The sequence below is a fragment of the Saccopteryx bilineata genome, chromosome 2 (assembly GCF_036850765.1).
Source record: "Saccopteryx bilineata isolate mSacBil1 chromosome 2, mSacBil1_pri_phased_curated, whole genome shotgun sequence".
NCBI lineage: Eukaryota > Metazoa > Chordata > Mammalia > Chiroptera > Emballonuridae > Saccopteryx > Saccopteryx bilineata.
Window position 1 is genome coordinate 390,213,678 of NC_089491.1, and position 15,029 is coordinate 390,228,706.

The window sequence follows — 15,029 nt, forward strand, 5'->3', positions numbered from 1 at the left end:
TGACGGACTGGTTACATATGTTTGAGCTGCAGGGAGCTTGTAGATGCTCCGTTCTTAATCAGCTTGAAGAGAAACAGAAACCTCGAGTTGTAAGTCAGTGTTTGGGGGGGGCGGAGAAAAAGAATTTGTATCCATTGCATCCCTGTGTGATGTTAGCCATAACTGGGGAATTCTCCCCACGTGTCCCCATTTCTGAGCTTTTAGAATCTTTGAGACACATTTCAGTCTTTAAGCTACGTTTAACCCCTTGAAATACTGATGGTTGCTTTTATAGAAGTTTTTTTTTTTTTTTTTTTTTTTTTTTTTGTGGAGGAGGGGGTCAGGTTAAAAAAGAATATATTTACTTATATCTCAACAAAACTATTCCTTAAAAAAATTTTTAAAAAAATAAAAAGAAATTTGGAGAAGAAAAATTGGATACCATTTTCCTGGGCTGATGGCTGTTATGTCCTAGACATCATAGGAGATAATTTGTCCCCATCCCCAGCGCCTGGCCCTGATGCCTTTCTGATTCACAGTGACACAGGGCAAGTCCTGGGACCGGATTTTAGTAGCTCACGTGGACATTTTCCATGATCATGGTAGGCAGAATGATGCCCCTCCAAAGATATTGGGTCCTGGGCCCCGGGACCTATAAATATCACCTTATTTGGGAACACAAGGTCTTTGCAGATGCGATTAGCGTAGGGTCTTGAAATAGAGAGAGAACCCTGGATTGTCAGGGTGGGTCCTGAGTGTAGTAACCGTGTCTGTCGTAAGGGGGCAGCAGAGATGTCGCGTGCACACACACAGAAGGGGTTCTGAAGACAGGGCAGAGAGAGATTTGAAGATGTGGCCACAAGCTAAGGAGTGCTGACAGTTACCAAAAGCTGGGAGGGGCAGGGAAAGGGATTCCCTCCTAGAGCCCCTGGAGGGGGCACAGCCCTGCTGGCAGCTGGATGCAGCCCAGTGAGGCTGATGTTGGACTCTGGCTTCCAGACTGTGAGGAGAGGAGACCTTGTGGTACTTGTGATAGTGGCCACGGGAAACCGGTCCGTCTCCCCTTCAGCTACACAGCAGCGGCTTCCTGGGAGAGATGACGGCAGGTGTTTGGTTTTCTCCCCACCGAGAGCTGAGGTCTAACTGGTTTTCTCCCCACTGAGAGCTGAGGTCTAACTGGTTTTCTCCCCACTGAGAGCTAAGGTCTAACTGGTTTTCTCCCCACTGAGAGCTGAGGTCTAACTGGTTTTCTCCCCACTGAGAGCTGAGGTCTAACCCTTTTACTCGCGTAACTAACAGAATGTGGCAGACGTGGTATTCTAGGTCGGAAGAAGGCTTGTCGTTCATGCCCGGGTCTCTGGGAACACTCGCTCTTAAGAGCCCAGTGACGTTGCTTTGTGGGGGGCCAGGAAGCCCCTTGGAGAGAAATCGGAGCCCCCAGCCTTCCTCCCCGAGCTGAGCGCCGAGCGCACAGCCAGCCCCCACTGACCCCTTCTCAGCCAGCTTGAGCAACCGCGGCTCGCCCTGTGGAGAGCAGACAGCTGCCCCGGCTGACTTGGCCAGAACCGTGGAGCTGTGACCTACATGAAGAAGCCACCAGGTTTTGCGAGTGTTTTGTTACGCAACAAAAGAGAGCTAGAACGAGCTCTGAGAGGAGAATCCCGTGCCCTGCTTGTCCCCCACCCCCACGCCTCCAATCTGATGGAATTGGCCGGGCCTCGGTACTTCTTAAAGTGTCCCAGACACGGTCGGTGTGTATCTGGTGCTGAGGACCACTGACTCACAGAAAACCATTGCCACCCTGGATAAAGAATTTTGCAGTGATAACCATTTAAAAATTGTTTTTCAGAACTTTCCACTTAGAGCGATACAGTGTTCATAGGTCACACCCCTGCTGTGCACGCCCCTCAGCTCCCATTCAGAAATTCTAGGGTGCAGGTTGTCTTGTGTGGTTAATGCCTTGTTTGTATTATCTTTCTGGTTTGTTTTGTGGAATAGTGATACTTGTTTTCTTAGACCATTCTTTCCTAGATAATATATGACAGGAAACTTGCCAATCCCTCCGTTTTTCTGAGGAGGGCAGCAGTGTTACCCGTGGTTCTAGCAAACTTGTTTTCTGTTTATGCGAGACCTGCTTACCGCCTCTACCGGAGCTAGCCCACAGGTCTGCACGCTCACGCCCACTGGGCAGGACAGGCCTGCGGGCCTCACGTGTCTGTCAGATGCCCTCACTGGCCGCATCTGAGCAGCAGCTAAGCAAACTTGTTTTCTTAAAGAACTGGTGGGGAAGCCCAAAGGTGTGAGCGGGAGGGACACCAGCAACCGAGCTTCCTTGCTGGCCCCACATCTCTGCCCTGCCCAGGCGGTCACCTCCCCGTCTCCACTGCCCCGCCCTGCCCAGGCGGTCACCTCCCCATGCCCACTGCCCCGCCCTGCCCAGGCGGTCACCTCCCCATCTCCACTGCCCTGCCCTGCCCAGGTGGTCACCTCCCCATGCCCACTGCCCCACCCTGCCCAGGCGGTCACCTCCCCGTCTCCACTGCCCTGCCCTGCCCAGGCGGTCACCTCCCCGTCTCCACTGCCCCGCCCTGCCCAGGCGGTCACCTCCCCGTCTCCACTGCCTTGCCCTGCCGAGGCGGTCACCTCCCCATGCCCACTGCCTTGCCCTGCCCAGGCGGTCACCTCCCCATGCCCACTGCCCTCCATCTCTGCCCCTTTCCCGTTGGCTGGCAGCCGCAGGCATTGGACAGCACTCGCCCATGCCCACTGCCCTGCCCTGCCTCTTATGCCCGCTCCCTTGTAGCCTGCTTTCAGTGCTGCCTGTGTGCTGCCCTGGTTCCGGTCCATATTCTCCACGCCTGCCTGCTGGCCGACACGCCTGGCCACGGGTGGCAAGGCCATGACAGCGTCTGTGAAGCTGCCCACAGACTCGTGGATCGCCACGGGATGCCAGTCTTTTTCATAGAGATCGCAGTGACCCTGGCTGTTTACACGCAGAAGGCCAGCGCCCAGCTCCACAGGGTCTGGTCCTCAAAGGTCCGCTACCAGAGCCAGCAGACAGCAACCAAAACACCGCGAGCATGTCTGCACCAGAGCTAGCAGTCTCTCTCAGCGCTCAGCTGATTCTGCTGGTGGTTATACTGGGCCGGTGGGCGGCACCGGAAGCTGGAGCCTCGTGAGTGCCTGAAATACGGGATTAGCACGCTGAAACCATGACCTCGCATGCACGACTTCTCAGAGTGGTTACCTGCCTCCACCTTCCCATGAGCCGTTGGGCTAATTCTGCAAACACAAAGTACGCTAAAGCCGAAACGGGCTGGCCGAGGACAGGGACGGCTCATGGGGGCATGGAGGACCTTCTGCAGGGGGAAGGGCCGTGGCCACTCCTGAGTGGCCCTTCTGCACCCTCTCACAGTTAAGATACTTCTATTCTTCACTTTCTTCCTGCCCTGCTGACCTGGGTAGCAGTAAGGTGTAGAGGCTTTGCGAAGCTCCCCTCTGCTACCTGCCCCAAGTCTTCATAAGGGGTGGTGGCATACACTGTGTTCCAAATTCATTGATGATAAAGCCTGTGGTCATGAAACAGTCAGAACTATTGATCCAGGGGACATATCTGGGTAAGTGTGGGTGTCAGGGTCCTCCGTAGGCCCAGCGGTGGAGGATGGGCAGCATGTCATGGCTCGAGGGGTGGTCATTTTACCTCAGAAAAGCCCGAAACCATAATAAGTTTGCCTAGAAAGTCAGCCCAGATGGCAGCGGACAACCTGACTCATATTTTGGGTTTAGCTTGGTCAGACGGAGCCTTGAGAGGTCTGTTGTTGGCTGAGGCCCCCCCTCAGCTTCCAGAGTCCAGGATGTTCCCATTGCAGATGCTGAGACTGGCCCCAGCCGCTGTTTGTACTGGGGAGGTAAAGAGATTTGTGGTGATGTATTTAGGAGATGAATTAACCCTAAAGGAGCTAGAAATGACCTGTTTCTGGTCTCTCTGGCCGAGTGTGCAGTAGACGAAGTCTTCAGATACTAGGTTTCCTGTCATTCACCTTGGCAACCCAGGACACCATAGGGTGACTCCACAGGCCCCTGCCACTGCTACGTGGCCTCCATTGTCATCTTGAACATTCCCTGAACTCCCAGGTCTTTGCTGGCTATCTGCAGAGCCACCCAAACCCCCCAGCGTCTGCATTTGGTGGCTGACCCGTTTCTTGTCTCCTTTCCCCTGGCCTTTGCCACATGGAACGTATCTCTAGAACAGAAATCAAAACCTTCTAGATCTCTGCAGACTTGAATTCTGCCAAGCCGTAAAGCAGCTGGCACCTCTGGCTAAGTATGTGCCCAGCCAGGACTCAAACAGCACTGCCCATGTCTGTCCTGCAGAGGGCAAAGCACAAACAACTGCTCACCCTTGACAGTGTCTCACCTGGAACGGGCCACAGCAGACTGCTGCTCCCTGAGGGAGCCGTTCCTTTGGTAGACACCTGTTCTTGGAGCTGGATCTTCCAACTTTCAGATTTCGGGGTGAGGGGCTAAGGCCGCTTTCTTTCCTCCGTCAGGAAGCACTTGCAGATCTAACCTCTACTCCCTTTCCCTACCCACAGCCTTTTGGGGAAAGCCTTTGAAAATGCCGAGTATGAGCTGGGGGTCCGCCTGTCTCTGAGTTCACATGCTAGTCCTGTGACCTGGGGAAGCTGATCTCTGAGCGCTTCTGTTTCTTTATCTGTGAAATGGGGGGACAGTAGTGAGCGCCACCCTGAGAGTTGTTTGAGCATTACATGAACTTCCCTTATGAAGAGTTCAAAGGAATGCCTGGTATAGGTTACCGTTAGCTGTTTCTAGTGCGCACGCTGGATCTCTGACTTCTTAAGGTGCGCTTCTTCACCTGGGGGCTCCCGAACCCACCCCGTTCTCTGACGTCTCACAAAAAACACCTTGAATGTTTCTCCATCTTCCCAAGGAGCAACAGGGTTAATTCTGCGAGGGCAAAATACACTAAAGCAGCGGTTCTCAACCTGTGGGTCGCGACCCCGGTGGGGGTCGCCTAAAGCCATCGGAAATACATATTTTATTTAAAAATGTATTGTATAATAAACATGTATTTTCCGATGGCTTTAGGCGACCCCTGTGTTTTGGTCGTTCGACCCCCGCCAGGATCGCGACCCACAGGTTGAGAACCGCAGCACTAAAGCCAAGAGGGGTGGGGCGAGGGCAGCGGGAGGCTGCAGGAGGGTCCCCGTGCGCATGCGTGCGTGCGTGCATGGACAACCTGTGGGTGGGAGCGGTGGCCATTCCTGGCTGAGTCTCCCGCACCTGAGGTTGCTGACGTTGGGAAGTAGAAGACGCCCCCGGCCCTGACCCTGAAGTGCGTGCCTGTCCCCTCCGCACTCCCAGCCTCTGCCCGTGAAAAGGGACTTTCTAAGTGAAAGGGAATCGGTAAGGAAACGGTGAAACTCAGCATCTTTTCAGGCTCCTTCCGTTAACGGCTTGCCGTGGGGAGACATCTTATGTACCTGCCATCTCCCCGACCTTTGCAGCTAAGGGGTACCAGTTCCCCTGTCCCCAGGGGAGCGTGCTGCTTGCTCTTGGCCGCCTGATACATTCCGAAGCCCCTGAGCATCGTACGATACTCCCTCACAGCTCAGTGTAAACTTCAGGGGACGCAGCTGGACCCTGTCCCAGACTTTTGGGTGGCCTCCAAGAGTGGTTCTGGATCTCCTAGAGAAGGTGCTTATTTCTTGGTGGAGGGTCCTTACGCCCAAGATGACTCTGAGAGCTGGCTGGGTTCTGGGAGGAGGCCGACCCCCGCTCTCCAAGGTGCCTCCACAGAGCCATCGAAGGCAGATGAGCAACAGTTAACAGTGACATTGGACGGGGAGTAACAGTGACATTGGACGGGGAGAGGTCTCCGGGGACCCCACAGAGTAGGGAGTGTCGGGACGCTGTCCCCGCCCTGGTGTGGACTCAGCTTGGGGCCTCACCTCGTCACTGTGCACCTCACTGCGGGTTTATTGCCTTAAAAGGACCCCAATTCCACCTGCTACAGTCAATCTCCAAATTTGACCCCCTTAAAAAAAAAATCTTGCTGCATTTTCTACAAGGTGAAATGTGACCTTTTAGGACGGCAGGATTTCATGGTGTCATAGATCTGTGCTTCTGACCAGTGGGTGGAGAGGTGAGAGCGTAAGCACACAGTGGGCTCACCCACACCCACTGTGCCTGCTGTGGACAGGTGCCGGCTGGGAGCACACATTTCCTGTTTGCCGGAGTAGATGACTGTATCTGCCCTGGACAGTGGATATATTCGCTCTCGCCTCAGTCAGTGAAGGCCTTGGCGAGGTACCCTAGTTCCAGTCCCTCCTAGCCCAGAGGACATTCACCGCCTTCTACATCGTGGGACCCACACACAATCGGATGGCTACTCACTTCCATCAGTGAGGATGCCCTCTCCTGCCCACGCCTCCCCGACCCCTACACGCACCGATATCAACCCTTCAGCTTCTCTCTCCCTTCACCTGTGAGCTTGGCAGGATAAGATTTGTTTCCACCCATACAAGAAAAGAGTCACTTTCATGACGACACTCCAACCCAACTGAAGCCATGTCTTGGCACACTCTGAGCCCCACACTGAGACCCTGACCTCGACGAGAGACAGCCTGCCTGTCCACAGGGAGGCGTAGTTTCTGTGACACTAATATCTGTATGTTTCTGTCCCTGCAGCCTTAGGAAAATCCAAAGGTACAGTATCGCCGGCAGCTTCCGGCCGTGCTCGGTCTCCGAGCTCAGCGAGCTGGGCCGTAGCGGGCTCTGCCCGAGGGTGAATGTGCCCTGTCTGGTGGCTTGGCCGACTTGACTTGAAGCTGACTGTTGCCCTCATGACAATGCAATCGGAGCAGAGAGTGACCGTGGGCATGATCGGCCCCTTCCCTGCAGTGTAGACAAGCGGGTGTGGCCTGCAGAGGGGGTAGCAGCTTGGCCAGGTCCTGGGGCCAGTGCAGGAATGCTGGCCCTGGCCTTTTGCTAGAATGGCAAGTGACAAAAAGGATGGTCCTGCTGATCGGTGCCTGTAGTCCCATGCTGCCCTCGTGCCTGTCCTGCTCCCCTGCATCCCCAGCTGGGAGGGGTGAGTGCCCCCCTGGGGGGCTGCATTCTGCCCTGAGAGATGGGCTGGCACTGGCCGAAGGAGGCCACACAGTCTCCAGCGGGCATGAGACCAGCCGGGCAGCCGGGCAGCGGGGCGGTCAGCGTGGCCGGCGGTCAGAAGTGCCCTGCGCCCGGCCCCTTGGCTTCCCTAGGCCCAGCAGGGTGCTAAGGCCGCGTTGCTGTTCTCACACTGACTTTGCTTTTGAATGTGTCTGCTTCATGGGGGAGGGAGCCTGTCGTCTGCCACGCGTGGATAAGCACGTGTCTTTGTGTCCCTCACCAGCATGGGCGTGAGGGTCATGGACACATCCTGGGTGGCCCGAAGAGGCTCGTCCGCAGGCCGCAAGGGCTCCTGCGCCCCGCCCTCCGCGCAGCCCCCCGCCCCGCCCGCAGAGCCAGCTGCGCCTGCGCCTCTCCCCTCGCCCCTTCCGGAGCTGCCTCCGGAGGACCCCGCGGTGCCCTCGCTTTCTCCATCCAGCCTGGGCCTGCAGCCCACGGCTGAGCGGACCAGGTAAGCCCCGGGCGGGCTGCCTGTGGTGCATGGGAGGGGCCGGGTCCCTGCGCCCACGCTGGTCTCTTGGGTCCCCTCGTTCCCCCCCAAACCCCGCCCCATCCTCACCATCTCCAAGCATTCATGTTGGCTTTCTGCGTCACGCTGGCTCCCAGTAAGGCGTCCACAGCCCCCTGACTCATCAGACGGGGCTTCAGCTTTCCAGGATGGGCACCCCCAAACAGCACAGGTCTCAGGCGGCGGCTTGCTGAAGCCGCGGAGGGATCTCGGTTCCCGCCCCTGCCCAGGCTGTTGCCATGGTCCTACTCCGAAATTTAGAACGTCAGCATTTCTCCTTTTCTCTCCTTTACCTTTAGATTTGTTGGGGCCATTTTTACTGCTAACACGGGTGCAAATCAGGGTCACCTGTGCAGCAGGCGGCACGGCCGTATCTCCGTGCTCCTAGGGGAAGGCGGAAGAGGGCACAAGCTCGTTTATCTCATCACTAGTTAGGGAACGTTGGTGGACAGCCGTGTCCATCCAGAGGTGACAGATGTGATCTGTGCCTTGAAGGCGTGCACATTCCAGTGAGCAAATCCTCACAGAAGGATTACGGCACGTGGTCATAGCCGGGGCCGCAGGGGAAGGAGGCTGTCCGTCCCTAGCCCTCCCATGCGGGGGAGGGGGGATGTTGTCCGTTTGTGCCTGCCTGTCCTCAAGCAGCAAGTCAGAAAGCTAAAAAGCATTCTGTCTTTAGAGGGCGCAGCAGCCCCCCTCCAGGGCGGCTGCTGGGAAACGCTGGGAGACTTTGGGAAGCCGAACCTCTCAACCTGATCCGTGCTCAGAGGTGCGCACGCGCATACAGCCTCCCGCCCCCCTCCCACTAAATGAACTCTTGCCGCTTTTTTTTCCCTTTCAACAAGTAGAAGGTAGTTTCCCTGTGGAATAGGAAAATGACAAAGGGAGCGGAGGCCATCATAGAGCTTGGAGACAGGGGAGCTGACACTGGATGAGCTCAGGTTGTGGCTGATGGCTCCAACTCAGAGGACAAGAGGGGCAGGCCCCGGCCAGTGGCTGGGTGCCCACTAGGCTTAGGGCCCCTTGAGAGATAAGGACAGGGGGAGCGAATGTGGTGGAGAAGCAGAGGTTGATGGCGGACAGCCGGGGAGGCGGAGGATGGAAGGAAATGGACGAGGTGAGCTTTGCTGGCAAAGGTCCCCTCTACAGACATTCCCTGGTCTGCTCCTGATCACCCACGCGATGCCAGAAAGTGCGTGACAAGCAACATTTGACGTCGAAATGAAATTCTGGAAAGTGCCCCTCCAAGGCGGGTCCCCGGGCTCTGAGACATTGCTGGCACGTGTGGACGGTGGCCTTGCGGAGTCAGGCCCTCCCGGGAGGGGGCACGGCCCACTGGTTTTAGATTAGTGACTTGCTCTGTGGTCACGCTGCCCCCCCCCTCCCCCGAGTAACCAGTCCTGTAGCTCTGCTTTGGGCGTCGGTGTCCGTATTTGTCTTGTCCCCTCTCACTCTCTCCACGTGGACGCTGTCCAGTGCGGACCAGTGTTCCGTTGCTTTTCTGTTTCTTTGTTTTTTATTTTTCCCACTGTTTTCTGGACATTTGCAGCCCAGATGACGTTTCTTCTGGTTGCTGGATTCCTGTTACGGGTCCCATTCCCCCGAGGGTGGCAGCCCCCCCCCCCCCCCCCCCCGTGGCTTGTGGGTTGTGGCTTGCTCCACCTTCCCATTCCCCTGCAGGTCTGTCCCCTCACCCCTGTCCCTGAAGGCTGGTGACTCTCTTCGGGCTCGGCCTCTGCACCCTGCTCCTCTGCTTGGCATTCACTCCGACCCCAAACTCTGCTTCCTGCCCCTGTGTGCCCCAGCTCGCTGAGCCGTGCGCCCCAGAACTGGCCTGTCCCCAAGCATGTGGTCGCTGTGCCTCGTCTGCCTGCCGTGCTGGAGGGGGGAGAGTCAGTGCGGGTCAGCTAGTCACTTGCTGTCCCCAGGCTGGGGAGTGGAGTGTGAATAGGGCACTTGACCCTTCGGAGGATGCCTGACAAAGAGCCCGCCGGGCAGGGTGCCTCCTCACTGAGACCTGGTGACTCAGGCTGTCCCTTTATCAAACTGAAGGGAGTCCAGAGGCCCTCGGGGCCATTGACCCTGATCACCCCCTCTAGGCCTGGGGGACTGGGACTTGAACAGTCCCCCTTTCAGCTGCACAGCCAACATCTGTGTCAACTTGATCATTTGCCAGGACCTGCGGAGGCTGTGGATGGGTCCCCAGATTCCTCCCCTGCTTGGGGGTGTTATGGGGGTTCAGAGAAAGCCAGAAAAGAGTTGGAGAGCCACAGGCATGCAGCTCAGCCACGGGGGCCCGAGTCCTGAGCCCTCATTCAGTGCACGAACACGAGAAGTCCTCCTGCTCTGGTCTGCGGTGGGCACAGGAGGGATGGAGACGTAGCCATTCCAGTGTCAGTGTCCAGAAGTCCCAGTGTTGGTCACAGGGCAGGGAGGGAGTGCCAGGGGCCCCATGCCCTTGCCCGTGGTCTCTGGGTGCAGAGAGGGCAGAGGCACGAGGGGAGGCCGGCAGTGTTCACCGCACAGAGGAGGAAGTGGGACCCGGGATGTCAGGACCCCAGGAAGGGCCAGGCACCACTGCGAGCATCGTGAGGACTCGAGGAAGGGCCCGAGACACAGCAGAGCTGCGATGGACTTGAGCCGGCCTAGAAAAACGCACGTCCAGTCCTCAGTGCCGGTGCCGACACTGCCGGCTTCAGCTCTTCTGTCCTGTGTGCTTTTGTTGCAGCACTTCCAAGAGCAAGGAGCTTTCTCCAGGATCTGGGCAGAAGGGAAGTGCTGGTGCCAGCCAGGGCACACCCTGCGCAGGGGCGCAGCTGGGAACACAGCCAGGCGCCAGCCTGAGCCAGCCGTCTGCAGACCAGAGCCCTCACACTCTCCGGAAAGGTACGTCCTCACCAGCCTGCACGCGGCTCTCCGGCCACGGACAGCGGTTCTGATCTCCCCCGCTCGGAACATCCTCTCAGAGACCGTGTGTGGTCCAGTGAGACATTCCTGGTCTGTGCGTCAGAGGGTTGGGAAGTTGACCAACTCAGAGAGGGATCATTTACTCATCCGAACAGTGGGCCCCTCAGGGTGTCTGTAGGGTCTTGCCTTCTGTGCATGAAGATGCTGTGCAGTGTCACTGCTCGGGATGAAGCGTGTCTTCCATGGTCCCTGCCAGGTCCCATCGCCATCGTTTAAGACTGTAGAGTTTTCAGCGGGAGCCTCCTTTCTGGAGAGTGTGAGGGCTCTGGTCTGCAGGTGGGTGGTAGGGCTGGTGTTGCTACCTTTTTTTAATTTAATTTAATTTAATTTAATTTTTTTATTAAGTGGAGGGGAGGCAGAGACAGATTCCCGCATGTGGCCGGACCGAGATCCACCCTGCAAGCCCACTATGGGGCGATGCTCAGCCCATCTGGGATGTTGCTCTGTTGCTGAGCAACAGAGCTCTTCTTGGCACCTGGGGCAGAGGCCATGGAGCCATCCTCAGTGCCTGGGGCCAACTCGCTTTAATTGAGCCATGGCTGCATGGGGGGCGGGGGGAGAGGGGCAGGGGTGGGGAGGAACAAGAGGGGGGCGGGGGGGAGAAACAGATGGTCACTTCTCCTGTGTGCCCTGACTGGGAATCAAACCCGGGACTTCCACACAGTTGCTCTACCACTGAGCCACTGGCCGGGGGCCGTGGTGATGTTTCATAAATTGGAAGCTGAAGGAAGTCTGTGCTTATCTCAGCCTTTTTGTTTGTTTATTTGTTTTCACCTCTGCTGTTACTTTGCAGAGTCTTCAAATTGTTAAAAATAGCATATTGTTTAATTTATCCTCAACTCAGGCCTTTCTAGCTTGTAAGTGTGTCTTAGCTCCAGGACTGTGGAACGGGGCTGGCTCACCTTAGCCACACACAGCTTCCCGCTAGGTGGCTTTCCAGTCTTCGCGGCTTCAGGCCGCGGTGACAGTCCCATTGTCCAAGTCTTCTCTGTCCCAGCCCTTCTTGTTCGGCTCCCACTCAATCCTTACGGAGTCCACAAATAGCTATAGGGCCCTACTGTGTGCAGAGCTCTGAGGATGTGACCACAGGCGAGCCTCTCCAGAAAGGCAGAGGTGGGACTGTGACACTGGGTGGCGCTGCTCAGGGCACGGTGGGTCCCGTGGGGCACCCTCAGGGACACAGGTGTTGGGCCACAGCGGTGGTGGTGGGATTTTCGCACTCCAGGGCTTTCCTCCAGCACTCATAGGTTCTCCTCATGGTCTGGAGATAGATGTAGTTCATTGGCCGTGTTTGTACGCAAGGACTTGAACCCTCCACCCAGCCCTACAGCGCGGGACGATGGCTATTGTTCTGTCCAGGGGCATCAGGGCTCCTGGTTGCGGCCAGCCGGCTTCCTCTTGCCAACAGGGGGACAAGCTGGCCTCTCCGTTCTCACAGCACGTCGGACCTATGATGCAGGGAACGCAGTCTAGAGTGACACCGGTCCCGCCCCCAGGTGGCATCCAGTAGCTCAGTCGTCATTTCAAAGATACCATTTCCTTCTTCACCCTCCACCGCAGCGCACTAACGGCGCCCTTAGCTTTGCTTTTCTTTGTATTGTTTAACCCCTCCATGTTTTGACACCACAGCCTCATCCTGTAACTACCCAGAAGTGGTAAATGATTAGAATAGATTTTATTCCCTCGTGGGGGGGGGAGTGGCAGGGGAGGGAAAGAGTCCCTGATGCCCCCTCGAGGGCTTAAAGGACAATTCTAGGATTGGTGGCACCACTGTCTCAAGACCTCTGCCCACACATCGAGTGTGTCAGCCTTCGAGTGCACCTCGCAGTTGAGAGTATCAGGCACGTGTCGTCCCTGAGCACGAGCGAGTACATAAAAAGGGACATGAAGTCCACGCAGAGGAGGTCGGGCGGCGATGGGCGTAGAGCAGAGCAGGGTCAGCACACGGGCACACCCACAGGGGACGGTTCTGGAAAGAAAAGCGCCTCCGGCAAGTCCCTAGAACTGAGGGGAAGGACGAGGGCACTGCCATGGAGCCCCGGGGCTTCCGGGTCCGAGGATCTACCTGGCCCCTGGGCAGGTCCAGCCAAAAGTTAGCTTCCCGTTTTGATGACGGTCGTCCCGTCCAGGGTCCACTGTCACGAGTTGAACTCTTAATTGTCCTCTGTTGGCTGATGCACTCTTCCTCGGATACCTCTGGCCACTCAGTCGTGGTGAGAGAACGCAGGACATGGAGCCGCTGCCCGCGGTGGGCAACCCCTCTGTGGTCTGGCTGTGTCTGTGCGTGTGCACGCGTCTGTGTACACGTGTCTGTGTGCACGTGCGTGTGCGTGTGTGTGCATGTGTGTGTGCGTATGTGTGCACGTGCATGTGTGTGTACGCACGTGTGTGTGCGTGTGTGTGCATGTGTGTATGCGTGTGTGTGCACGTGCGTGTGTGTGCACGTGTGTGTATGTGTGTGTGTACGCACGTGCGTGTATGTGTGTGCGTGTACGCACGTGCGTGCGTATGCGTGTGTGCGTCTAGCTCACGGCAGGAATCCAGAGAAGAGGAGGAGAGATTAATGAATAGGTGGTAAGATATGAAAACTAGCGATTCTAGGTGGAGTTTTTGTCAGTTGTATCGCCTGCTCTTCGGATGCCGGGGGCTGGGGGTGGCGAGGGTGGGAGGTGGCGGAGGGTGTGTGGACGGGGCACGCGGACCGCGGGCGGCGTGTAACGGCCTTGTGCATCGCTGCTATTCTGCTGTGTGTTTCTTCACAGCGTCCAGGAAGCTGGCGCCCATCCCCCCCAAGGCCCCCTCCCAGCCGGGTGCCGTGACCGAGCAGCTCGCCGGCCAGCCGTCCCCACTCAGCCTGTCTCCCACGCCGCCCAGCACCCCGTCCCCCTACGGACTGAGCTGCCCTCCAGGGTACCCCCTGGCCACGGGCCAGCTGTCCCCGGCTGCCGCCGCCGCGCCCCCTCTGGCCTCCCCTGGCAGCTTCACGAGCACTTTAACCAAAGCGCGGCCCACCCCGAAGCCCCGCCAGAGACCGACCCTGCCGCCCCCGCAGCCGCCCACCGGGAACCTGTCCGCCTCCAGCCCACAGTCTGCAGAGCACCCCGTGCTGGACAGCATGTCCCCGGGGGAGAGCATGTCTACAGGTAAGCAGGCTCCAGCTTCCTCTGATTTTTTGCCGTGGGCCTGAACGCAGGGTACCGGCGGAGGGACCCCTGCCAGCTAACAGATCCCTGTTCGCCGTGAGACGGCTGTGCTGGCCTCGTGGGTCCTTCCCTGACGGTCTCCGCGGAGGCCCCCTGAGCCAGGGGAAAGCAGTTCGGGATGGATCCTGCAGGGGGCCTTCTTAGGGGTGTCTCCCGATATGCCCACTGCACGGGGCTCTGTTCCTGAGTTGGAGGCCGAGTGTCCTAAGTCCTTTGGGGAGGTGCCCAGGAGAGGCTGGTCGCTGAGCTGTGGTTGCCGACCGGCCACCACAAAGCCCAGGTGAGCTGTGGGCGGCTGTCTTCGGATAGAGCCCAAGCCTCTAAGCCGGTACAAACCTATGCCTTGAGGTTAGATGCTAAACCCAAAGACTTCATTATTTCTTTTTTCCATGTTCACGAAATAAGCCTAACTAGAAAAGTGTCTTTCTAGCCACATGTATTTAGAAAAGGCTTAGTTTCAAAACAGAGCTGTGTTCCCTGGTTCTTAGGAGGAGCTAATTGGAGAAGCCCACAATGGCTACATTTCGTTTTGCTTTCAATTTTAAAATCAAAGATGGGGCTACTTTCCCCTCCACCCCTGAAAAAAACGTGTCAGCATGAAATCATACGCACACAGACTTAGCAAAAAACTTTTATTGTTGGAAGAAGACATTTTTGAGACGCCTCCCCCAGACCCCGACCCCGTGAGATTGGAAACATCACAGAGTTACCCTCTTGCGGGAGGCGGGCCTGCTGTCGGGCTGCGTCTGAGAACGGAGCCCGCTGCGCGTCACGTGGCCGGGCAGCAGAGCCGGACACGCCCACTCCTGCCGTCCCGAGTCGCAGAAGCTGAGGCCGCTGGGAAGGACTCACGCACCACACCCCACCACGCAGACGCACACGCGTGCACTGACCGCACACCGACGCCCCCACCACATCCATGCACACTCCACATGGACGCAGAGAGCCGTGCGGGCACGGGGATTCCTCGGGGAGGCTGTGCTTTCTGTGCCCACGTCCTTCTCCAGGAGCGATGGCCTTCCCGTGACTGGACGGCAGGCGTTGGTTAGCCTGCCGGGGGCAGCGCCTCGCTGCCCGTGACACATCTAGTTCAGTGACCCCCACCCTGTTTCATCGCATGGCACATATAAACTAACGACCGAAATTCTGTGGCACACCAAAAAATACATTTTTTTGCT

The 15,029-nt window shown here is 57.4% G+C and overlaps 1 protein-coding gene across 5 annotated transcripts in view; it reads left to right on the top strand.

The window, feature by feature from the left end:
- ARHGAP44 (Rho GTPase activating protein 44) overlaps nucleotides 1–15,029 on the top strand; it is a 135,983-nt gene that overhangs the window by 116,835 nt on the left and 4,119 nt on the right. For 3 of the 5 annotated variants that reach the window (XM_066264259.1, XM_066264262.1, XM_066264261.1), the window contains exons 17-20: nucleotides 6,691–6,708; nucleotides 7,397–7,624; nucleotides 10,410–10,567; nucleotides 13,411–13,791. In XM_066264259.1, the coding sequence (XP_066120356.1) occupies nucleotides 6,691–6,708; nucleotides 7,397–7,624; nucleotides 10,410–10,567; nucleotides 13,411–13,791 (785 nt within the window). The remainder of the gene's footprint in view (nucleotides 1–6,690; nucleotides 6,709–7,396; nucleotides 7,625–10,409; nucleotides 10,568–13,410; nucleotides 13,792–15,029) is intronic. The other 2 variants (XM_066264260.1, XM_066264263.1) reach the window with 2 other exon arrangements.